This window comes from Eptatretus burgeri, unplaced genomic scaffold (genome assembly GCF_056783735.1).
Source record: "Eptatretus burgeri isolate ZD-2024b unplaced genomic scaffold, Ebu_testis_v1 Ebu_testis_scaffold_159, whole genome shotgun sequence".
NCBI lineage: Eukaryota > Metazoa > Chordata > Myxini > Myxiniformes > Myxinidae > Eptatretus > Eptatretus burgeri.
Genome location: NW_028222109.1, coordinates 1 through 25,000, shown reverse-complemented (window position 1 = coordinate 25,000; position 25,000 = coordinate 1). Strand labels below are relative to the sequence as shown.

Here is a 25,000-nt window from a genome sequence, read left to right as displayed (position 1 = left end):
CTCCTTAGCGGATTCCGACTTCCATGGCCACCGCCCTGCTGTCTCGACCAACCAACACCTTTTGCCAGGGCTCCGATGAGCGTTCGCGTTCGGCGCCTTAACCCGGCGTTCGGTTCATCCCGCAGCGCCAGTTCTGCTTACCAAAAGTGGCCCACTGGGCAGCTCGCATTCTTCGCCCACGCGCCACGCGCACGGCGCGCGACGCGCGCGCCCGGCTCCGAAGCTGCGAGCCGGGCGTCTTACCCATTCAAAGTTTGAGAATAGGTTGAAGCCGTTTCGGCCCCAATGCCTCTCGTCAGTCGCTTTACCGGATAAAACTGCGCATCCAGCGAGAGCTCCAGCTATCCTGAGGGAAACTTCGGAGGGAACCAGCTACTAGATGGTTCGATTGGTCTTTCGCCCCTACGCCCGGGTCGTACGATCGATTTGCACGTCAGAACCGCTGCGGGCCTCCACCAGGGTGTTCGCTGGCTTCGCCCTGCCCGGGCGTAGCTCACCATCTTTCGGGTACCAACAAGTACGCTGTGGCTCCGTCCGCCTCCGCCGGCACGCGCCGGACGGAGAGCGCAGGACGGGCCGGCGGTGCGCCTCGCCCCTGCCACGGCGGCGAGGATCCCGCCCGACGGTGTCGCGCGCCAGCACGAGGGGAGCCCTCACCGCTTGCCGGCGGTTCGGGCCGAAACGGCGCGAGACGAGACGCGAGAGGGTGCCCACCGAGAGAGGAGGCACGAAGCCACCGGACCCGAGGAGCACCGCGCTCGCACCAGCACCCGCACCGCCCGACCCGGCCGCCGAGCGGACGGGACGCCTTAACCCGGCCGCGCGCGCACCGCACACTTTCATTGCGCCTCCGGGGTTTCTTTCGAGCCCTTCGACTCGCGCACGTGTTAGACTCCTTGGTCCGTGTTTCAAGACGGGTCGGGTGGGATTCCGACCCTCGCCGCAGACCCCGAGCGCCGGGGACCGCACCGCCAACGCGCGACACGACACGCACGAGGAAAACGCGCGCGCGGCCGGGAAACCCGCACGGGGAGAGGACGGGCCCCGGAGGACCCGAACCCCCCCCGAAGGGCCCCGACCGACGCACGAAACCCTCGGCGCGCCGGCCACGCGGACGCGGAAACGGCCCCTGCCGGAGGCGCACGGCACCGCGGCGCCGCACCGCGGTCGACGACGCACTGAGAACAGTTCGCCGCCAGTCGACGGAGCGGCGGGCGGCGGAGGCGCCCCGGACGCACGAGACGCGGCCGCTTTCGCGAAACCACGCTCGCACGCGGCGCGGCGTCAGACTTTTCTTTCCGTCCAGTTTCCCTCGGTCCCGGGGCGAGCGAACGCTCTCGCCAGGCCCCGCGACGGGCGCGGCCCGGTGCCTCCCCACGACGACGCGCGAAGGCGCGACGCGGAGAGCACCGGTCGCAGGCCCCGCCACGGCGCCTCGACAAATCGCAAAGCTCTCGGTCGAAAAACCCAGGCGCTCCTGGCCGCCTCCGGAACCGGTCGCGGCGCACCGCACGCGGAGAAAATGCACCGGGCGGCGGACGAGTCCGCCGAGGGGCGAGGCCCGCCCACACGTTGACCGGGATCGTCGAAGCGCACCCGACCCACGAGGGGACGGTCGACGCGACGGCGTCCGGGCGCGGGACGGGTACCGCGACACCCACGGCGGGCGACCGACGCCACGGCTGACTCCTCCGGGCGGACCGCGCGGATCCCACCCGTTTACCTCGCAACGGTTTCACGAACTCTTGAACTCTCTCTTCAGAGTTCTTTTCAACTTTCCCTCACGGTACTTGTCGGCTATCGGCCTCGTGCACGTATTTAGCCTTGGATGGAGTTTACCACCCACTTTAGGCTGCATTCCCAAGCAACCCGACTCCAAAGAGACCCGACCCCGGCACGTCGGGGGCCATCGCACCGGCCTGCCACCGTCCATGGAGGAGGCCCCGATCGAAAGGACTTGGACCGCCGAGCGATACCGGGAGGTGCGAGCTCCTGTACGCCACAACTCCACACGCCCGTAGTGCGGGCGGGGATTCGGCGCTGGGCTTTTCCCTGTTCACTCGCCGTTACTGAGGGAATCCTCGTTAGTTTCTTTTCCTCCGCTTAGTAATATGCTTAAATTAAGCGGGTCGTCACGTCTGATCTGAGGTCGCAAACATCGAAGTGCTCCCGGAGAGGCACGCCGCCGCGAGAGCGACGCGCTCTCCGTGTCTGGCCACCGGTCCCCGTCGCAACTCACACGGGAGACGCGGAGACTCGGATCTGGCTCTCTGCGCTCTCTCTCTCCCTCTCTCGATACGCCGTGGTCGCCACACCGACACGGAGCCGTGCACGCACGCGCGACGAAGTCGAAGTCGAAGTCGATGTCGAAGCCGAACGAGTCGAAATCGAAGTCGAAGTCGAAGCAGGCTCACTCACTCGAGGGCCACCGACGACCGCACCCACGCCACGGCCACGGCGGCGGCACGACCAAACAACGCAAAAACAACAACGGTGCTGCATTTCGAAGAGCCGCGACCGTCGAGCGGCCTCGAACTCCCATTCGCGGGAACCACGCAAAGCGCGTAGCGCAAAGCGCGTAGCGAGGCCCGGCCCACCGAAGCGCGAAGCGCGAAGGAAGGCCAGGACACCCGTGCTCCCGATCGATAATCGAGCGACCCTCAGACAGGCGTGGCCCCGGGTGTGTAGCCCGGGGCCGCAATGTGCGTTCAACGTATCGATGATCAGTGTATCCTGCAATTCACACCAGTTCTCGCAGTTGGCTGCGTTTTCATCGACGCACGAGCCGAGTGATCCACCGCTGTGAGTCGTTCCAAGACGATGCTTCATTAAACACCGACGACGAAGCTGCGCGCCTCGTCTTCCGTCAGTGGGACAAACCTTCATCGCAACATCGGCCTCGCCTTCGCCTTCCCTCGACGAACGAATCGTCCCGACGGGCGCATCACCTCGACCGCGGTGCGGCGAGAAAGAAAAGAAGGCCTCGCCGCCGCGCAGCTGTGCAGCAGCGCAGACGACGACGACCGCTCTTCGACACCGCGGCGAAGCCACATCCACGGAAAAAATCGTCGCCGACGCATCGCCGACACGGCGTCGACGATCGCGTCTTCCGCACCCTCGGCAGTCTCGACCGAGGGTGCTCCGTGCTCTCGCATTGACCATCGACCATCGACCATACCATGCCATGCCGTTATGCCATGCTCGTCCCGATAATGATCCTTCCGCAGGTTCACCTACGGAAACCTTGTTACGACTTTTACTTCCTCTAGACAGTCAAGTTCGCTCATCTTTTCGGCGCACCGGCACGAGCCGACACGACGACAACGAGTGCCACGGACGGCCCGTGCAGGGGCTGATCCGAGGATCTCACCAAACCGTCCGATCGGTAGTAGCGACGGGCGGTGTGTACAAAGGGCAGGGACTTAATCAACGCGAGCTGATGACTCGCGCTTACTGGGAATTCCTCGTTCGTGGGACACTGTCTCAAGCCCCAGTCCCCATCACGGACGGGGCTCAGCGGTTTACCCGAGCCTGTCGGCGAAGGGCAAGGTACACGCTGGCCCGTCCAGTGTAGCGCGCGTGCGGCCCCGGACATCGAAGGGCATCACAGACCTGTTATTGCTCCATCTCGCACGGCTTGCAGCCGCTCGTCCCTCTAAGAAGTTAGTCCGCCGGCCACACCGGGGTCGCGGAACTAGTTAGCGTGTCGGAGTCTCGCTCGTTATCGGAATCAACCAGACGGATCGCTCCACCAACTAAGAACGGCCATGCACCACCACCCACAGAATCGTGAAAGAGCTCTCAGTCTGTCAATCCTTCTCGTGTCCGGCCCAGGTGAGCTTTCCCGTGTTGAGTCAAATTGAGCCGCAGGCTCCACTCCTGGTGGTGCCCTTCCGTCAATTCCTTTAAGTTTCAGCTTTGCAACCATACCCCCCGGAACCCAGAAACTCCTGGTTTCCCTCATGGCTGCCGGACGGGTCATGCCATTCGACGCCGCCCGATCGCCGGTCGGCATAGTTTACCGTCGAAACTAGGGCGGTATCTGATCGCCTTCGAGCCTCCGACCTTCGTTCTTGATTAAGGAAAACATTCTTGGCAAATGCTTTCGCTTTAGTCCGTCTTGCGCCGGTCCCAGAATTTCACCTCTCGCGGCGCAGTACGAATGCCCCCGGCAGTCCCTCTCAATCATGACCTCCGTCCCGCAAAACCAACAAAATAGGACCGAGGCCCTATTCCATTATTCCCAGCTGCGGTGTACAGGCTCTACCGACCCGCTCTGAGCACTCCAGTTTCCTCAAGGTAAACGCTTCCGGCCCGCAACGGACACTCATCCAAGAGCGTCCGCAGGGCTCCGACAGTCTCGCCGCCGGGGACGGGCGGGGACAGGAAGCGCGCCTCACGGCACGTCCCCCCCGCGAGCCCCGGCGTGATTTCCAAATACGAGCTTTTTAACTGCAACAGCGTTCGCTTACGCTGTTGGAGCTGGAATTACCGCGGCTGCTGGCACCAGACTTGCCCTCCAATGGATCCTCGCACATGGGTTTAAGGTGCACCCATTCCGATAGCAGCGCCTCGACCGAGGCCTGCATCGGTATTTTTCGTCACTACCTCACCGTGTCGGGAGTGGGTAATTTGCGCGCCTGCTGCCTTCCTTGGATGTGGTAGCCGTTTCTCAGGCTCCCTCTCCGGAATCGAACCCTGATTCCCCGTCACCCGTAGCCACCATGGCAGGCGCGAAGCCTGCCATCGAAAGTTGATAGGGCAGACATTCGAATGAAACGTCGCCGGCGCGGAGGCCGAGCGATCTGCCATGGTTTATCCAGAGTCACCATCCCGTGGACGGGCCCACGCCGAGCCCCGAACCCTCCCCGAAGGAAGGGCCCCCGAAGGACCTCACCCCACGAAGGGGAAAGGAAGGGAAGGTGGGCGGGCACCGCGTCGGTTTTTGGTGCTGATAAATGCGCGCCTCCCCACGACGTCAGGGAACCTTCACCCGTGGGGACCGGCGCTCGTTTGCATGTATTAGCTCTAGAATTGCCACAGTTATCCGAGTAACTTCCGAGCGCTCAAAGAGACCATAACTGATTTAATGAGCCATTCGCAGTCTCAACGGGTCCTTCCGTTCGCACTTAGACATGCATGGCTTAGTCTTTGAGACAAGCATATGCGGCTGGCAGGATCAACCAGGGAGCGGCGTGAGGAGCCGCCGTAAAGACCACGGCACGCCGACCGTCACGCGCCGCGTGGCGCGTCGCACGTCGCACGTGCCGGGCCGGGGAGCACCGGGAGAACCGCGCGACCACGCGCCGCGGCGGAACCCCGCCACCTTTGTTGCACCGTTGCACCGTTGTGTCGTGTTGTGCCATGCCGACTCGTTTCCCTCTCGCTCGCACGACATCGCTCCCGAGGGCTCGTCTGCCTCGTCCCTCTTGTCCCGCACTTGGACTTCGTACTTCGTCCTTCGTATCGCCCCGGCGACAACCTCACGCCACGAACAACGTTCAACGTTCGTTCCGTACTTGGTACGCATCTCTCGCGCGCCTCTCGATCGCTGCACCGGTCAGAGGAAGAGAGTCACCGCTCCGACGGCGCGTTAACGGCAGCAGAACGTCGACGACGTCGGCCAGCCGAAAACCCATGTCGCAACCGCAACCTCACACACCGGCGCGCTCGGCGGAAGGAAAGCGGTCAGACAGAGTCAGACCCGAGTGCCCGGGAGGCGCCGATTCGGAACAAGAAACAGTCCGACGCACCGGCGCCGGCCGGGCCGAAGACACCACCGGGTCCGACCCGGGGCAGCACGCCCGGCTTCGCAAGTGGGCGAAAGACCGTCGCGGCCACCTCGCTAGGCTCACGTCCATCATACGTGGCGACGCGCCACCAAATCCACGGTGAGCGACCAAAGAGCTCGTCGCCCAAAAAAAAAAACACGCAACTGCATACGTCGGCCACCCGAGGAACGAGCGGACACGGACAGGAGACCGTCGAACCTCCAACCTCCGGGCGACCGCTTACTTTCACGTGACCCTTGGTTCGTTACACTCGCCGGCGAAGGCCCCGTGACACGGACGGGGATCCGACCGTCGGCCGAGTGCACGACCGCCGGTAAAACTGCTCGGACACGTCGGGCAAAGAATGTCGTGAAAGCGGCACGGAGCCACTCGGCACACAAGCTCGCTCACGACGAAAAGGACCGTGACAGCAGCTGCCCCATACACGGAGAAGACCCGACCGACAAATAGCAACGGAGGGACTCCGGACGAAGAGCAGCAGCGACATCGCCAGTGAATCGCGTCGACGACGAACAAACGCTCGCCGACCCCCGAACTCCCAACGGGTACGTTCGAGGACCGTGACAACCCGCACGAGTGGCGAACCTCGTCACAAGACGTGGTGACCGAAACGCAAACGCCATCGAAACCTGCGTGCGCGCACGCATCCGCCCAAGCATGCGACGGACGCTCCGAAGAGCAAGATCATGGCCCATGGGACCCATGATGGGAAAGAAAACGAAGCCAACGAAGCCACCCGTTTACGGCACTTTCCCTCTTTCTCGTGGGTGCGGCTTTCGCAGATATCGAAGATATCGCAGATATCGCAGATATCGAACGCTTCACAAATCACACATCGCATCACGCCGCCGTTTTCCTTCGCTCAACGAGCTGTTGCACCACTCAAGCATGCACGTCCACACTCGTGCGTCTTGCATCTCCCTCACTAATGTGCACACGACGGACGATCGTGGTTGGCGTCATCGTGGTGAACAGATTAAGCGGTTGCGCGAACGTCACACAGTATCGAGAGCGTGACGGTCGAGTGTTTGAAAATATTTCAACACTTGGAAAACTTGGATGAAAACTTAACACCTTTTGAACACTGCAAACCGATTTGGCAACACACACACACACACACACACACACACACACACACACACACACACACACACACACACACACACACACACACACACTCACACACACACACACACACACACACTTTCACACTTACACCCTAATGCTAACCTTAACAGCCCCAACAATAACCCGAATAGACCATGTGGAGGTACTCGCTATTACCTTCAGAAAATGATTTTCGTTGTGCAGATCACCAATCTGGATGAAATTTAGCATACTTAAATAATTTTAGACACTGAGTCCAAATCCACTTGTTTCCACGTCGAGGATGTGACACATTTTGTCATTTTTGGCAATTAAAGATACACCGAACATTAAAGCACGATTTCGACACAGAAATGAAGAATCAAGGATAGACTGATATGTACGTCAAAGAAAATTCTTGTGAGGTCTTAAAATGATAAAATATGTTTATACAGAGCCATATTCACTGTTATTAAAGATGTTTATAATCAAAGGTCGTAAACCGAAGCAGTTACATATTTTTACCGGCCGAAAACGTCTGGAACGACCAGACAGGCCTTCGAGTTGACCAAGGCAACTTTTTGCTTAAAAGGCAGCCACACTGGCTATTAAAGGTAGTTACATTGACAATTAAAGACAGTTACAGCGCCTATTAAAGAGAGTTACATTGGCTATTACGGATTAAATCAAAGACAAAGACACTGCGCGACTCAGCCTGATGAAAAGTAGAACCGCCACAAGAAGATTACTGTTTTAGAACTCCAGTATTTATTCCTCTGAAGCGGTTGCTGAACTTTGCTCTTAACTGATGCTATTACAAAACTCAAGTCCACTATTACATGCTAACCGATCTGAATACTACTGTGTAGTAGATTACCACAGCAAAAGCAGTGTGACACCCGCATTCACAGTTCGTCGTCGGAAACATCGTCAGTTCTGCTTTCATCATCCATAAGTTCCATTTCTGTACGGGTCTGTTCATCGTTGACGCAGTTTTGACACCCACAGCACTCTGCGCAGGACACTCCTTTTGACCGGCAAGAACACTGGTTGGTCTCACATTTCGTCTTCTTGCAATTACATTTCGTCGCCTCTAACAGTTCCTTCTGCGCTGATGGTTTGTTCAGCCAGTGAACAATCAGTGCTCCTTTGCGTTCCATCCATCCGTGAAATGTTGGAGAAGGGGCTTCGAAAAACCTCTCCATCACGCGGTGGTGGATCGCATACTGATAGTTCACTCTTTTGCAATGCAGCATCAGAGCGACGCTTGAAGGCGGCAACTTCTGTTCTCCCAGCGACTGGCTGCAGAATAGCTTGTAGCGAGCCTCATCCACACTCTTCATGGTTGGCTGATTGTACATGGCGCAGACGAATTGTTCCAGGTCGTGAATGATATTCTGATGTAGCGTGAATTCTCGACCAATGCTGCCGAAACAGGTGATGAGATGGGGACCCTTCATCATAGAGTCGAATGGCCTTGTTTTGCCCTTCCCATGGAATGCACTGGTGGTATCACTTCCTGTGAAATTGTGCAAACCTATCAACGCATCGCAGAAAGAACTTTCCAGGGCATTACTCAGCTTCCTAATGTCAACGACGGTAATGTCCTTGGGACTTCCTGTGACCAGATGGAAATTTCGCGCCCGAATCGACTTCGAGTGAGCCAATGCCCACACAAACACATCGGTGTCGAAACTCTCGATGCGCACTGACTCTCCATTCTGTGCCTCGTGAGCGCCAGTAGGAGGAGCTTCGTGTCAGCTTCCTCATGGTCACATTCAAGTTCAGGTACTGACGACACAGTCAGGACACCATTCGACGCCTTGATTTTCTCACATTTGCTGGCATGACTGACGTACGACAACATGTCACCCAGTTTTGATGGAGACATGTTTCTCGTCCACGATTCGACGAAGAACTCTATCGACGCCTCCTTGTTGGCGCCGCTCAGGAGATAATTGGCCCACTGTTTTGGAAGGGCTCGATCACGTCTGTAGATGGTTCGTACCTGAAGATCGCCCGCCCTGCCCGCTTGTCTGACGTGCTCCAGGCACTTGATGCTGATACTTGGGTAAGTATCAAAAACCAGGTCCAGTCTCGAAGCTTGGTTATGTCGTGCTTTGGCCACTACGATGTTTGTCACCATCTCTTCCAGTTTGCCGAAAGTGTTATGCAGTGAACCAGCCTTTATCGCCTGAATAACGGCCATTCCATCCACAATTGTTGCACCTTGGATAGGCCGAGCGTCCACACCGCAATCGGGCCACAGTTTCATTATATGGTTGTGGAGTTTGGCTTTGTCCGTCTTAGCGATCGAAACATCACCGGATGCCAGCGGGGAAAGATATGTTCGCCAGTGGGTATGCGAACAGATCGTGGAGTGTTGCATTGCTTTTCTCGCCAATCGACAGCAGTCGTGTGAAAAGACGACGTTCATTCGCAATTTCAACCTTCGGCGTCTGCTGGTGGGGAGTCGCCGACTTTCCTCATGCCTTCAAGAAAGTTGCCAATTTGGCCTTCGAATTCGGACTGAAGGATGGGACCTCACCCGAGAGAAGCCGATCACGCATGAATTGCACGACAGCATTCTCTCCCTTGACATACGCGTTCATCAAGTCCGCGGAAGTGGCTGGCGGTGTGATGACATCTGAACTAATATTGACGAGTTCAAGGTGAGCGCCGGAGAAAGGGTTAATCATTTGAAGTACTGTGTCCATCACTTGTACCACCACTGCTTCGTTCTTCTTCGATCTCGACACATCCAAATCCTTTCTCGTTCGGGGCTCGTTGTGGATAGCCGCCATGGAATCACATTTCCTTGCGATTTCCGCACGTGCTGGTTGGGACAGGATCCACTTCTTCACAGCTGTGCTTTTCTGAGTGTAACCAATGATGCCTCCACTGGTCTTGCCATCCCTGTTTAAAGTCTGCTTTATGATCTGATCACACGCAACACTACTAAATCCATAACGAGTATGCCGTTGGGTACACTCAAGAGTGTGTTTAATGTGTCTATATTTGTTTAACTCAAGGGTGTGGGAATAAAGTGCCTATATTTGTTGAACTCAAAAGTGTGTGTATCATGTGTCTATATTTGTTTAATTCAAGAGTGTGTGTATAATGTGTCTATATTTGTTTATCTCATGAGTGTTTGTATAAAGTGTTTATATTTGTTGACCTCATCAGTGTTTGTTTGAAGTGTCTATATTTGATAAACTCAAGTAGGTGTGTGGAAAAAGTGTCCGCATTTGTTTCACTCAAGAGTGTGTGTTTAATATGTCAATATTTGTTTACCTCAAGAGTGTGTGTTAAAAGTGTCTATATTTGTTTACCTCAAGAGTGTGTGCATAAAGTGTTAATATGTGTTTACCTCAAGAGTGTTTGTATAATGTGTCTCTATTTGTTTACGTCAAGAGTGTGTGTATAAAGTGTCAAAATTTCTTTAACTCAAGAGTGTTTGTAAAAATTGTCGATATTTGTTGACCTCATATGTGTTTGTATGAAGTGTGCATCTTTGTTGAACTCAAGAGTCTTTGTATAAATTGTCTATATTTGTTTTCCTCATATGTGTTTGCATTAAGTGTGTATATTTGTTGACCTCAAGAGTGTTTGTATAAAGCATCTATATTTGTTTATCTCACGAGTGTTTGTATAAAGTGTCGAAATTTGTTTACCTCATAAGTGTTTGTCTGAAGTGTCTATATTTATAAATCTCAAGTGTGTGTGTGTGTGTGTGTGTGTGTGTGTGTGTGTGTGTGTGTGTGTGTGTGTGTGTGTGTGTGTGTGTGTGTGTGTGTGTGTATGTGTGTATAAAGTGTCTGTATTTGCTTAACTCAAGACTGTGTGTATAATGTGTCTCTATTTGTTTACATCAAGAGTGTGTGCATAAAGTGTCGATATTTGTTAAACTCAAGAGTGTTTGTATAAGTTGTCTATATTTGTTTACCTCATAAGTGTTTGTATAAAGTGTTGAGATTTGTTTCACTCAAGAGTGTGTGTATTAAGTGTCTATATTTGTTGAACGCAAAAGTGTGTATTTCATGTGTCTATATTCCTTTATTCAAGAGTGTGTGTATAAAGTGTCTATATTTGTTTACCTCAAGAGTGTGTTTATAATGTGTCTATTTGTTTACGTCAAGAGTGTGTGTATAAAGTGTCTATATTTGTTTAACTCAAGAGTGTTTGTATAAAGTGTCTATATTTGTTGACCTCAAGAGTGTTTGTGTAAAGCGTCTATATTTGTTTATCTCAAGAGTGTTTGTATAATGTGTCTATATTTGTTTATTTCAAGAGTGTGTGTATAAAGTGTCAAAATTTGTTTAACTCAAGAGTGTGTGTATAATGTGTCGAGATTTGTTTAACTCAAGAGTGTGTGTATAAAGTGTCTATATTTGTTTTACTCAAGAGTGTTTGTATAAAGTGTCTTTCTTTGTTTACTTCAAGAGTGTGTGTATAAAGTGTCAATATTTGTTTAACTCAAGAGTGTGTGTTAAAAGTGTCTATATTTGTTTTCCTCAAGAGTGTGTGCATAAAGTGTCTATATTTGTTTTCCTCAAGAGTGTGTGCATAAAATGTTAATATTTGTTTTCCTCAAGAGTGTTTGTATAATGTGTCTCTATTTGTTTACGTCAAGAGTGTGTGTATAAAGTGTCAAAATTTCTTTAACTCAAGAGTGTTTGTAAAAATTGTCGATATTTGTTGACCTCATATGTGTTTGTATGAAGTGTGCATCTTTGTTGAACTCAAGAGTCTTTGTATAAATTGTCTATATTTGTTTACCTCATATGTGTTTGCATGAAGTGTGCATCTTTGTTTAACTCAAGAGTGTTTGTATAAATTGTCTATATTTGTTCACCTCATATGTGTTTGCATTAAGTGTGTATATTTGTTGACCTCAAGAGTGTTTGTTTAAAGCATCTATATTTGTTTATCTCACGAGTGTTTGTATAAAGTGTCGAAATTTGTTTACCTCATAAGTGTTTGTCTGAAGTGTCTATATTTATAAATCTCAAGTGTGTGTGTGTGTGTGTGTGTGTGTGTGTGTGTGTGTGTGTGTGTGTGTGTGTGTGTGTGTGTGTGTGTGTGTGTGTGTGTGTGTATAAAGTGGCTGTATTTGCTTAACTCAAGACTGTGTGTATAATGTGTCTCTATTTGTTTACGTCAAGAGTGTGCGCATAAAGTGTCGATATTTGTTTAACTCAAGAGTGTTTGTATAAGTTGTCTATATTTGTTTACCTCATAAGTGTTTGTATGAAGTGTCTATATTTGTTTAACTCAAGAGTGTGTGTATAAAGTGTTGAGATTTGTTTCACTCAAGAGTGTGTGTATAAAGTGTCTATATTTGTTGAACGCAAAAGTGTGTGTTTCATGTGTCTATATTCCTTTAATTCAAGAGTGTTTGTATAAAGTGTCTATATTTGTTTCCCTCAAGAGTGTGTGTATAATGTGTCTCTATTTGTTTACGTCAAGAGTGTGTGTATAAAGTGTCTATATTTGTTGACCTCAAGAGTGTTTGTGTAAAGCGTCTATATTTATTTATCTCAAGAGTGTTTGTATAAAGTGTCTATATTTGTTTACTTCAAGAGTGTTTATATAAAGTGTATATATTTGTTTACTTCAAGAGTGTGTGTATCAAGTGTCAAAATTTGTTTTACTCAAGAGTGTGTGTATAATGTGTCGAGATTTGTTTACGTCAAGAGTGTGTGCATAAAGTGTCGATATTTATTTAACTCAAGAGTGTTTGTATAAATTGTCTATATTTGTTTACCTCATAAGTGTTTGTATGAAGTGTCTATATTTGTTTCACACAAGAGTGTGTGTATAAAGTGTTGAGATTTGTTTCACTCAAGAGGGTGTGTATAAAGTGTCTATATTTGTTGAACGCAAAGTGTGTGTTTTATGTGTCTATATTTGTTTACGTCAAGAGTGTGTGTATAAAGTGTCTATATTTGTTTACCTCAAGAGTGTGTTTATAATGTTTATATTGATTATAAGTGGGTTTATATGGGAAAGATTGCTGCTGTTCTTTAACTTTTAATTAATTGTACAATGGTGTAACTAACATCCCTGCCTCCAGCTGGACTGCACCTGGAGTTAAGATTTCCTTCCTTGCAGATGAGCCAGTTGGGGTTGCAAGAGAATGTGGAGGGAGTTCCTTGCAAGATGGCCGTGACTGTGCGTGGTGAACAAGGACTTCAGGAGCGTTACGTGCTGCAAGCTTCGTGCTCAGAAACCCGGCGAGCATGGGCGCAGGAGATCGGAGAAATGCTCGAGACGCAGCAAAACTTCCTCAACGGTGAGGAATTGCTAGTCAAATATCGAGATCATAGATTATTCGCCAGTGAAGATGTCAGGCCCAGAATCCATGTTTTGTTAATGAGCTGTTCTCAATTTGATGAAAAATGCTTTTATACAGAATACTTTAATCCCTTTGGCTTTGACTGTCCCTCAACTTGGAAATAATCACTCACGTCAGCTGTTCTATATTCAGTGGCAAAACTTGCTTCCCTCTTTTCCGACTATCATCATGTGGAAAGATATCATGTAAGATGAGGAATTCAATGCAAGGCAGGTTGATCTTGCACAAGGAACTTTGATGTGGGAGGAGGCCATTCGGCACATCATGCCTGCGCTAACCAACCCCAGTATCATTATCCATACACACAAAAGCTTCCTACCATCCTTCTATCTCCATCCACACAAACCAATATCCCCATATCCCTCTGTCTCCAATACATCTATAGCTACCTATACAAATCCCATTTAAGCCTGTCCACCCCCTCTGCTGCCACTGCCTTTGCTGGGGGACCACCTTGCCTTAAGGTGTTGTTGAATTTATTGATCTCACCCTCCCCCACCCCCACCCCTTACCTATAATGTCTTTTTTAAAATTTAATAACATGCATTTTTTTTTTAATTGTGCTTTTTGTCGGAGATGTGACTTGCATTTATTTGTACATGGTGTCTTTGTTGTCACAGACGCACCTGCTATAATAATAAGATAACCTCTGCCATTTTTTTGGTTACCCCAATCCTATGCATACCCTTCAGCATTGACTTCCCCCATTGAATACCAGCGTATTCAGAGTGGACTGTTCAACTCTACCACTGTGGGTCAGCGCGAGCCTTCTCCAGGAACTGGTTACCGTTCTTCAGCTTCTGTCAGTGAGGACTGCCTAAGCCCATTGAGCTCAGATGATCCACAAATCTTGCTGAATTCTCCAAAACTTGCTTCAGCCAGTTGGGAACCGGCGATACTCCAAGTGAAACCCTTCCAACTGGGTTAACCACCGGCAGCACCTGGCATAACCGAGGTGCCCATTAGCACCGAACCAACTATTTTGAAGGAATCTGTGCAAGATTGTGAATGCAAGCTGTTGGCTACCAGCAGAAATAGGGAGGCCACATCTGCAGACAAGGTGACAGTGTCAGCATATGGATCACCACCCATAGGTTCTCCACTGCATCAGGCTTTTTCATCTGCATCCCACCTTCCTCGCGAAGCCTCTCTGGGATCTTCTGGATCTCATTCCTGGGACCATCCCTTTCCTCCTCCAAGCCCCAACTCAAAGGGGTGTTTCTGGAGTATGGACCCTGCGTCACCTGCCAATCGGCATGGCTCGTTTGGCCCACTGAGTGACAACGATTCACTTCCACGGCACCTTCGCAAGCATACCATTGGTCGCGATTCTGACCATCTTAGTAACTGCTCCACGATAAGTGACCACTCTCAGCAATCGTCACTGAGTACTGAGGTGTGTTTCTGGGGAGTTTATTTTTTATTTCTCAGTTAGCTTCAATGTCAAAACCTGCAGTTTAATTAATTATCACTTCATATTAGTTACATTTCATACCTTCCTCAGCTTATCTTTCAGAAGTTGAGAAAAGCTAATCTTTCTCCGTCGTTTGTCAGATCAAAAGGCCACACAATATGCCTTTGTTGCACCTTGATGTGGCACCGTCGCTCATTGTGTTAATTTCGTCTGCAAAGTATGACCAAAGTGTCAGTCTCAGAATGAACTAAAGATTTTGTTAATGAAAAAACTATCCATGCATGAATCTTATAAAAAAAAAAAATACGCCATTTGGTATCTGTCTGTCTGACCATGATGCATTCAGTCATTACTTATCCAATCTCAACCAAACTTGTCAGGGGGGTTAAAGGTCACACAACAGAGGTTGTAGCAACTTTATTTGCCCCCATACTCAAGGGTGCTTGACGCCGTGGACAAACACCGTGTTAAGGTGTATACATAGCTAATCGTGGTGTTTTTCCAAAGCAGCTTCTAATAACAAAAGTAATAACAACAACAATTATACGAGCATAAAATTAATGTCGTTACAAAACAATGTAAATACTAATAATATCACCTCTCTCCAAGGGGATTTTCCTCCTTGGACAAGCGCTGTGTTAAGGTGTATAGATATAGCTTACCATACCTTTTTGTGTGGCACCCCTACAGGAAGGTTAAAAAAATAAAATTGTAAACCAAAAACGTGTATGATTACAGTTTTAAATAACACAACGCCACAATTGTGAACTTTATTGGATGCATAATGCTATGCTGCCATAAGGAGCCGGTGTATTAGTCTTCATAAATTTGAGTTGGCCAGTTATAGTTTTCCCATCTAAATCTGTGGCTCATGATGCAAGGAACCCAGGTTCAACTTCCATATATCATGCATATTTGTCCATTGTGTACTACATGTCCTTGAAGTTCATTTGTCTCCTATTGTCTTTGCACTGGATGTGGTATCTGCATAAGCTCCGATGTACAAAAAAAATAAACATAAACGGAAACAAACTTAGTTCCTGAAATCGTACTTTTTGTTCTATTTTAATGTTGTGATGGATGTATTTTTGTGTTCGTACATGTGACCACATAGTCCCAAGGGGAAGACACCACTAGAAGCCCGACCTGCATGCTGGTCACCCAGGAATACTTGGCTGTGCGTGAGGACGAGATCAGTGTGGCCCAGGGCGATGTGGTGCAAGTCCTCGCGACCAATCAACAAAACATGTTCCTTGTATTTCGTGCGGCCACTCCCGATTGTCCTGCTGCTGAGGGTTGGATTCCAGGCTACGTGCTGGGCCATGCAGGAACACCAGTTACAAACCGGGACACTTACGACACAAACATGAGGTGAGCGGGCTGTAATTGCCTCTTCCTCTCCTTCCCTACCCACCCTCCTCACATGAAATTAAATCTATTTTCCTGCCAAAATAGCTGGTTTAATTTGAAGAAAAAGTTTGTGAATTGATCAACATCATGACACAAGTTAAATACACTCACCCAAGGATATATGCCCCACAGATATCACTCCATCTTTCGTCTGTTTTGTATATGTGGAGAGAGGTGGTTTGACAGCTTCACACCGACGCAAGCAAAATGTTGTCATACGTGATGTCCAAGTGAACAACCCTTGCAAAGTAGGGGAGAGTGGGGCAAGATGGTCCCTTTTTGGTTTTGTCCGTTTTGCCGTCAGATGATTTGCCAGCCAAACACCATTCAATTGCCATTCGTTAGTCCATCTCAAGCCCCAAGTAACTGCCCAATTTCGAGAATGTTAGAGATCATTGAATGTCTATAAAAGACAATTCAAAATTTGTGGTTGAAATGCTCAACTTGCCCCACCCCTGGGGCAAGTCGATCATCACCATGGGGAAAGATGATCATGGTCCTCAGGAAACATGAGGACAGTCTAAATAAGCGATGTGTTAGAATTTTAATGAACAGAAAATAATTATATATATATATATATATATATATATATATATATATATATATATATATATATATATATATATATATATATATATATCCATCTGGGATACCAAATAATATTTCCAAAACATTGTCCCGTACACAACCTGATACGAACGTCCATTTTCATGTCATTTATCTTTGTGTTCCAGTCGTAATGTCTAAATTCGCAACTCCCACTGACTGAGATCAATTTTGAATACCAGTTGCTTTGATTTTTCTCTGGCTTCCCTTTCAAAATTCGGGTGGAGGTAGTTTTTTAACGATGTCCTCCTTGGAAAAAGTCCCACAATCTGTCTCGTCCACGATGAACGTAGGTCGATCGAAGTTCATATGAGAAGGTACTTTGCGGAGAAAGACTCCGTCATATCCATCGTCGTCGATTGCCTCTACACGCGCTATTTACAGAATTGATCGTGCTTTTTCCCCATCTATTTTTGTAATTGCAAAGTCTCCTTTAATAACACCATTTTTGTCATCTGATCACCTGATCAACTTTCCCCACAACCCAACGATCATCCTGCCCCAACGCTGCCATTTTTACAAAATCGTCTGGCATTCATAAATTACAGCAATGAGCAAGGCAAAACATACACGCAATATGGGCATATAAGCTACGGATCTACCTCTATACAGATACCATTCCTACTACACTTATTCATAGAGATAATACGTATTCACCGATGATTCGAAAATTTTCTTTTTCAGGAAGAAAATGATGTTTTTCTGATAAAACAAACGCAGCGTTTTTTCTCGTCATTGTAATGATGTTTTCTCGCCACAGTGGAATTGTAGTTAATCGATCTATCGTTGAGTGGCACCACTGTCCAATGCGAGCTTAATTGGGGTCGTGAGTGGGGGTGATCATCATGCCCCAGGGATCATCTTGCCCCACTCTCCCCTAATCTAATCATGGTGGGACGCAGAAAGATGAAAATAGATGTTAGTCATATGGAAGTTGTCAATTTCTGAAGGACTGACAAAGGCTGGCAAAGGATGTGCAGGGAAGAATGAAAGCCGAGAAGAGGAATCAGGAATGATTTTAAAGTAATTATATTTCAAGTTGGATTCTGCATGCAATAATTCAGTAGTAATGAAATAACTCCAGAAAGGATGTGGCAAATAAGGAAGGAGGTGTGAAACAGCCAACATTGTTGATAAGATCGATAAACAAATGTGTTTCTTTTCCCAATTAGATTGGCACTTCATGGAAGTTGCTTGCCGAGGAGAACCTGAAAACTATTGGAACCATCATTTTGTTCAGAATGGTCTTTCTCTTCATTCCTTCCAATGAATGCCGATAATCATATCCGTAGTCTCTCAGCGTTGGCTGCCAGGATAGCCTAAGGTACCATGCACACTCATCTTTCAGCTGTTGAGCTATGGTTTGAATCTCAACCCACCTATCATCCTGGTGTTTTGCAAGTTGGGCGAGGCATGAATGTGTGCACCGTCCATTGGAAGGGCGTTAATCCGAAAGACCCATCTGCCAGCCCTAGTTGTTGGTGGTCGTTAAAGATCACACATTTCCTCTCACGAAGAGTCGGCAAGTTATCGCCGGCACCCTGAACAAATTCCAAATTCCTGCACTAATTGGGAAGGCAATGGCAAACCACCCATCATATTGCCAAGAGATTGCTTTCTCAGCATGCACACTCATTCAAGAGAATTTTATATTGATCATGATGTTGAGTCTCTCAGCAAGAGGTACTCTTGAGGACACAAAAAAGAATAGCACCGCCTGTCCTGAAGCTCACCTGGATCAAGAGCAACAGTCACTCAAACGCCCCGCAGACCTCCTTCGACCCTGAATTTTTTGATACCGTGAACAAAGTTAGGTAAATCATGGTTGATGAAGATTGTGGTCAAGTTTTTTTTGAAACTATGTGTAGTTTCAGGGAAGAGAGCAAGCACTTATTTTGGGGGGTCAAAAGCCCTCTCGTGGACCCCTGAATGAGCGCAGATTTTGATGCGGTCAATACACTTTGGTACATCATGGGTGATGAAGGTTGTGGTCAAGTTTCATCAAAATTGTGTGTGTAGTTTTGGAGAAGAGAACAAATACCTATTTGGGGGGGAGGGTTAACCCCCCCCATAAACTCCCTCGATGAGGGCAGATTTTAATGCGGTCAATAAGCCTTTGTTAGGGATCAGACATGAAGCTTGTGGCCAAGTTTCATTAAATTTGTGTGTTTGGTTCAAGCGATAATGACTGAAGTGTTTACGGACTGAATGACTCATTTACTCACTCACTCACTCATTCACTGACTCACTCAGCTACAGATACTGCTCAATTGCATAAGCTCACCTGACTAGAGTGCAGATGACTTCAAAATGTATTGACAAATGAGCCTTTTCACTTCAACAAACATTGTTAATACGGTCAGCTGGTCACTCCGGTAGTCTGGTATGAATCCTGCGAGTCGTGTTAAAATGACCGCAGCAGTCACGTGAGTCCACAACTCCAAGTCCTTTGATCTCCACTACCATACCCGTTGGAACCATAGAGCCAGTCAAGTGCTACGCCGATAGGTGACTACATGGCCGATCCAGTAAGGCCGAGCAAACCTTGGTCATGTGACCCGATCTTCTCCAACAGCCAATCGATTTAAACAGATTTACTTAAACCACCAGCTGAAGACATCAGGACAAACAGAATTCACCTAAAGACCAAGTCAGGTTTAAAATGTATTGCAAAGAATAGTACAAGCTGGGGGTGGGGTCGGGGGGAACATAAAGAAGGAGCAATCGCAAATAATGCGAGGAAAAAAAACTCTTTCCCTTACCAATCATACACACCCATGGATCAAACGCCGAAAGGGAGCCTTAACTACCTAATCTTAAAGGCCTTCACTCATACGGCAGGAGAAAGACATCGGAAATCACAGGACAGGAAAATACCCCAGCATGCCTGGCAGGACACAACAGGAACCAATGTAAATTGCTAAGGGAGCATCCTTGCTGCAGGTGGAACACAGCGTGAGGCTCAATGGGTGGAGGAGAGGTATGGGCTTGGTTGGCAGCTTGGCAGATTTGAGATGTAGCCTTCTTCTGGATGGTTATCGGCATCTCCTGTGCTTCCTTCCACCCGATGCACCCACCTTTATGCCCTCTGGAAAACCGCAACCTTGCCGTTTCTGAGGCCCATCCTCTCCCAACCGTTAAGGGCTCTTGTCCCGGCCGGTGAGCTACGCTTCTCAATTCGTTATCATGAACTTTGTAATTCCCGTTAATCGTGGCCTCTGAACATACGATGCGGAGGGAAGGTGGGTCTGCCAGAAAGAGGCAGAAGAAAGAGATTGGTTTGAGAGAAAAAGTGAATAAGTTCCGTCGGCTGACTAAAAGTGAAAGTGCGACCTCACTTTGATTCATGGGCATGATTCATTGGCATGGGCAGTGGGCATGATTCATCCTTCTGTGTTCCCCTCCAACACCACCAATACCATCATCGCATCATCAAAATAATCAAATGTAAATCGAACACACTGTTCTAGATATTGTAATTTATTTATTTTAATATTTCTTCTTCAACATTTACTATTCTCCCCCCCTCCCCCCTCCCCACCATGTTCAGTCTGACCCAGGAATCTAACCACCTTTTTCCCCATTAAATGAATGTGTCCATGTACGTAAATTCTGCATTCACAAGGTTTTCCAGCATCATAACCCTCGCAAATATGGAGGGTTTCATGCAAAACCAAATTATATTCACTCGCATCATAACGTGATCGAAAAGAAAGCACACATAGTCTATCCTGGCAGTGGAGGTGCTTCTCGATATTTGAGATGTTCACACGACAGTACTCTTTCCGAAAAAGCCGAACTGTCGTGGAAAAGTAATATGAAGACCTCACAACTTTGAGTTGGCCTTTTGTTGGCTTTCCCATATGAACAAATCAATCATAATATGAGATCCCAGGTTCAAATCACATAACCTGCGTCATTTCTGCCGGTATGGCTCCTCTGGTATTTGTAACTTGGTCGAGCAAACGCAAGAAAAATATGGCATTGCTTTGAGCAAGTCAGTGTTTTTTCATGGGATGAGTCTCATGCATTTATATTTCGCAAAACTGGTTTTGAGTAAATGAGAGGTTAACATTCAGACAGCTGTTCATTTATTCACCTGAACGTCTCTTCTTTTCTGAAGCAGGAAGTCTTCTTCGTGGCACGCAGCATTCCGCCTCCGCCGCCGGAGCAGCAGGGAGCGAGAGAGCAAGCAGACACCCCAAGAGGAGAGCCCAAATAAAGGTGGTCGCAATGTCATGGTTAAGGTAATACAGGGGGAACAAAGGAGTCCTTTTTCACTCTTATTTGATTCAAAAAGAACATATCTTATTATTATTATTCCACTGACTAAACCAAAGAATTATCCTTCTTGAATGATGCAGGAGATAATCGGCATGCAGCTTTTTAAAATCTCTTTCATCTCAAGGCCTTTCGAGCCAAGGTCCTTTTCTGGTGATTCTAATCTTGACTTTCCCTCCTGATGGGCATTTCTTACTTCGGCGCCGATTTTTATTTTATTTCCTTTCCACACGCCTCCCTCCGGCCAGGAGTCACCACGCTCCCCGGAGTCCGAGTCTGATGACTTGCTTCTTAACACTAAAGTGGAGGTACTTTAATCTCACCTTCCTGCTTTCACCCTTTAATGTTATTATCCTTACCGGTTTTTTTTTGTTTGTTTTTTGCATTTTCCTGTTTTGGATGTTTTTTTCTCTCGCATTCATTGCAAGGTAAATATTATTTTATTTTGTATAAGTTGTAGTGCGGACCGGTTTTTACAAAAAATGGACAAGTTGTTAAGAATCAATTTGTTGTGTTCATGATGGCAATTCATTTGTTTTCATAAAGTTATATTCCTTCCACATTATGGTATTGTGCATCGCTCCTTCCCAATTCCATATCCAGGCGATGCATGATGTCATCGCCGGGTGCCGAAGGAAGGAAGTACTCAGTTGTTACTCTGTTTGTTACTTGGCGAAAAAATTTTTCACCAAGTATGTTGGTCTGTATCGTTTGTCTGTCTGTCTCTTTTTCTGTTTGTCACACGATTTTTGGCCAGTTTTCAAACAATCTTTGACAATTATTTTTTTTTGTGTGTTGGTGACTTGCCAAGGACAGCAATGCTAAATTTTGGTGAAGACCAGAATCCGGATCCAGATTTAAGAATTTTTCTAGTGACTTTTCATTCTTGAGAGATAGGGCCAAAAACAATATATATCTATCTGTATATATATTTATATATATTTATATATATATATATTTATATATATGTATATATATATGTATATATATATGTATATATATGTATATATATATATATATATATGTATATATATGTATATATATATATATATATATCTGTGTATGTATATATATGTATATATATGTATATATATCTATATATATATATATATATCTGTGTATGTATATATATATATATATATATATATATATATATATATATATATATATATATATATATATATATACATATATATATATATATACATATATATATATATATATATATATATATGTATATATGTATATGTATATGTATATATGTATATGTATATGTATATATGTATATGTATATGTATATGTATATATATATATATATATATATATATATATATAATTCGCGCCCGCCGGCGTGCTAACTGCCGCTTTCCACTAATAGCAGCTCGCCCACCGGACGGACAATTCAGTCATGATCTTCCGGAGCATCGCCGGAACCCTGTCACGGGTGGGTCTTCAACCCCAACACGGCCTTGCCAATTTTCTACCCGCGCAGGATAGGGTCAATCGCCGAATCTCGATATACCTAAGCACCCGCGCGGATAGCTAACAGGGAGACAGTACCTCGGCGCAAGTCGGCTGGGGCACGAACCGCCCAGGCGGTTCGTTCCGTTCTGCAGTGATAACCGAGCGGGTATTATCGCCCGACCTCGCCGGATCGGATTCTATTTAACGGGTATTTTAAACGCAACTAACTTTCTGAGCTGTAATATGGCGTTCCAATGGGGGAAAAGAAAAAAACGACGAACGGGTAACATTCACACAAACACATTTATTTCAATACACATATACAGTCAATCATGCAGGTATGTAAGCAAATAAAGCGAAAGCACTACAACCGACGATAAGCAATTTATGTACAGCCACTTAACAGTTTTACTTATTGATACGGCACCACCAACATTCAATCGAAAGCAAAAGAAAAGGAAAAGACCACCCCCATAGACAGGGGGGTCAGACTGGGCCAGTGGGCCTTTATGGCGTGGGACTTGGCAGACCGAACGAATCCTAGGAGACCGTTGCCGGTTACCTGCACCCTCGTGGTGTGATGGTGGGCGAGCTCTCTCCGGCGCTCTCCACACGGATGCGCAGGCTTGCGCGACAGTGCTGGCAAAGCGGCGCCTCCCGTCTGCATCCCTGGTCCGTGTGCCACGAAGAAGTCGAGCAGCCACGAAGAAGTCGATCTGCCACCACGAAGAAGAAAAACCACGAGCTCACGAGCTCAACGAGCAGCCACCACAAAGAAATCCACTCACGAGCAAACCACACGAGCTGCTGAAAAACACCCACAAGCTCACGAACTCCAAGCCGACGAGAAAAGCCACGAGCTGCCAGACCTGGTGTCCTGCATGCCCTTCTATTGCTCACGCCACGCCCCTCCGCTCTCGCCCCGGCCTCCTTACAGAACCTGTGGGAACCTTCCAGAAAAGGGGCATGCCCTCTCGCCCCCCCCTGCCCGTGCGCCTCACGGGGGGCAAGAGAATCAGAATTGGCACAGGTCCAGGGTGAATCAGGCGGGAAAATCCGTGTGCCATCGGAACTCCTCTGGTTTCCTTCGCTTCGTCGAGACGGTTCACATTTACGAAGAGGGCCGTGGTTTGGCGTGTGGAGACTGCCGCGAAGCGGCGGTCGAGAATGACGTTGGTGGTGGTGACTTGGTTGTGGTGATGGTGGCGTGGTTGGCGTTGTGGTTGGTCCAAAATAACGATGGGAAAATAAATACACTATCTCAAAGGATCACAGCCCTGTGACACGAATAAATCCCATTCAACAACGGTGGGGAAATCTAACTGAACACGGACTTATCGGCCTAACTAACTAAGAACCTGCATGGTCTTCTGCGAATTTCCACAGCCGTAACACTACCCCCTCCCCTTTTTACAGACTCGTCCCGAGGCGTCGAATTTTCGTGTGCCATCATGTGTAAGTTTCCCCTAGTACGATTTACCTTCGGATCCCTGAGTGCGACATTTAGTGTATTCGTGTCCCAAAAATAAATAACCTACAGGCTGAGTAACTAACTAAACAAACCCACTCATACAGATGACTTAAATAAATTACCGGCGCTAAGACAAACATGCAGGGGGCAAGCAATACCATGTACAATCTTAACCTTTACTTTTAAATTTTACACTACACCATGGCCCAGGATCGATGGACTCTGCAAGATAAAACAGCAGGGAGCCAGGCTGCTCACATGCAGTCTCTGGCTCATGAAATAAATGCAGTGCAGGGAATGTGGCCGGCTGCTCAAACGCAGTCCTATGCCTCCCCCGTGAAATGAGCGCAGTGAACACAAAACGGTGCACGGGCTGCACAAATGCAGTCTCCGTGTGCGGCTGCCTGCAAGGCAGTCCCTGCAGAACAGTGAATGGTGCTGACTCAAGCAATAAAAGCAATGGGGATGGATGGATGGATGGATTAACACAGTGCACGGCCTGCCAATGCAGTCCCGTGATGCGGCTGCCTACAGGGCAGTCCCTGCAGTACGCACGATGATCTTGACGCAGCAAACAAACGTTGCACGGGCTGCCGATGCGGTCCCGTGATGCGGCTGCCTCCAGGGCAGTCCCTGCAGCAGGCGCGATGATCCTGGCGCACATGGCAATGAACAGGAATGGGGCAAATGAACCAAAGGGCTACAGGCATGGGGTCATGTCAAAGGCAGGCAGACAAGGTGTGGCAAGGCAAGACAAGGCCGTTGTAGCAAAACGGGCCGATGGTGAAGCTGACCGGCACAGGCCTTGTCGTAAAACAGCCGGCAGATAAAGTTGGTGGAGGGAGTGCAGTGGTGCTGGCCACTCGGAAGGCGGGCTCAGACCTACCCAACTGTCTCCCTCCCAACCTATCGCCTGTGCCTGTCTCTGTCCATACCCACTCCCTTAGTTTGCAAAAAAACCAACGTAGCCCCAACTTTTTTTTTATTTCCCCCTCTATAAATTGTCTCCCTAACCCCCTTTATTGTCTCTGTCCGGCTAACCTATAGTCATCCTTGCCTACTCCCAACCCCTACGTTCCCTTCCCGGAGGGGAATAAGGGAGAGCCAGCATCCTGTGT

The 25,000-nt window shown here is 48.1% G+C and overlaps 1 protein-coding gene and 3 non-coding genes across 19 annotated transcripts in view; 1 reads left to right on the top strand and 3 right to left on the bottom strand.

Annotated features, from left to right (window-relative positions):
• The window catches only part of LOC147007454 (28S ribosomal RNA), a 5,267-nt gene extending 3,115 nt beyond the window's left edge, over positions 1–2,152 (bottom strand). Inside the window, exon 1 of the ribosomal RNA XR_015054179.1 lies at positions 1–2,152. This exon is cut by the window's left edge and continues 3,115 nt beyond it. This is a non-coding gene — a ribosomal RNA (28S ribosomal RNA).
• Positions 1–21,279, top strand: part of LOC147007451 (triple functional domain protein-like) — a 48,463-nt gene extending 27,184 nt beyond the window's left edge. For 8 of the 16 annotated variants that reach the window (XM_085867129.1, XM_085867126.1, XM_085867122.1 and 5 more), the window contains 5 exons: positions 12,993–13,173; positions 13,929–14,632; positions 15,765–16,021; positions 20,790–20,913; positions 21,031–21,184. In XM_085867129.1, coding sequence (XP_085723255.1) covers positions 14,465–14,632; positions 15,765–16,021; positions 20,790–20,913; positions 21,031–21,129 — 648 coding nt within the window. In that variant the 5' untranslated portion in view covers positions 12,993–13,173; positions 13,929–14,464 and the 3' untranslated portion in view covers positions 21,130–21,184. The other 8 variants (XR_015054174.1, XR_015054172.1, XR_015054173.1 and 5 more) reach the window with 5 other exon arrangements.
• On the bottom strand, positions 2,655–2,809 carry LOC147007453 (5.8S ribosomal RNA). The gene has a single exon (XR_015054177.1). It is a non-coding gene; the product is annotated as a 5.8S ribosomal RNA (ribosomal RNA).
• On the bottom strand, positions 3,211–5,190 carry LOC147007452 (18S ribosomal RNA). The gene has a single exon (XR_015054178.1). It is a non-coding gene; the product is annotated as an 18S ribosomal RNA (ribosomal RNA).
• Positions 21,280–25,000: the final 3,721 nt, after the last annotated feature.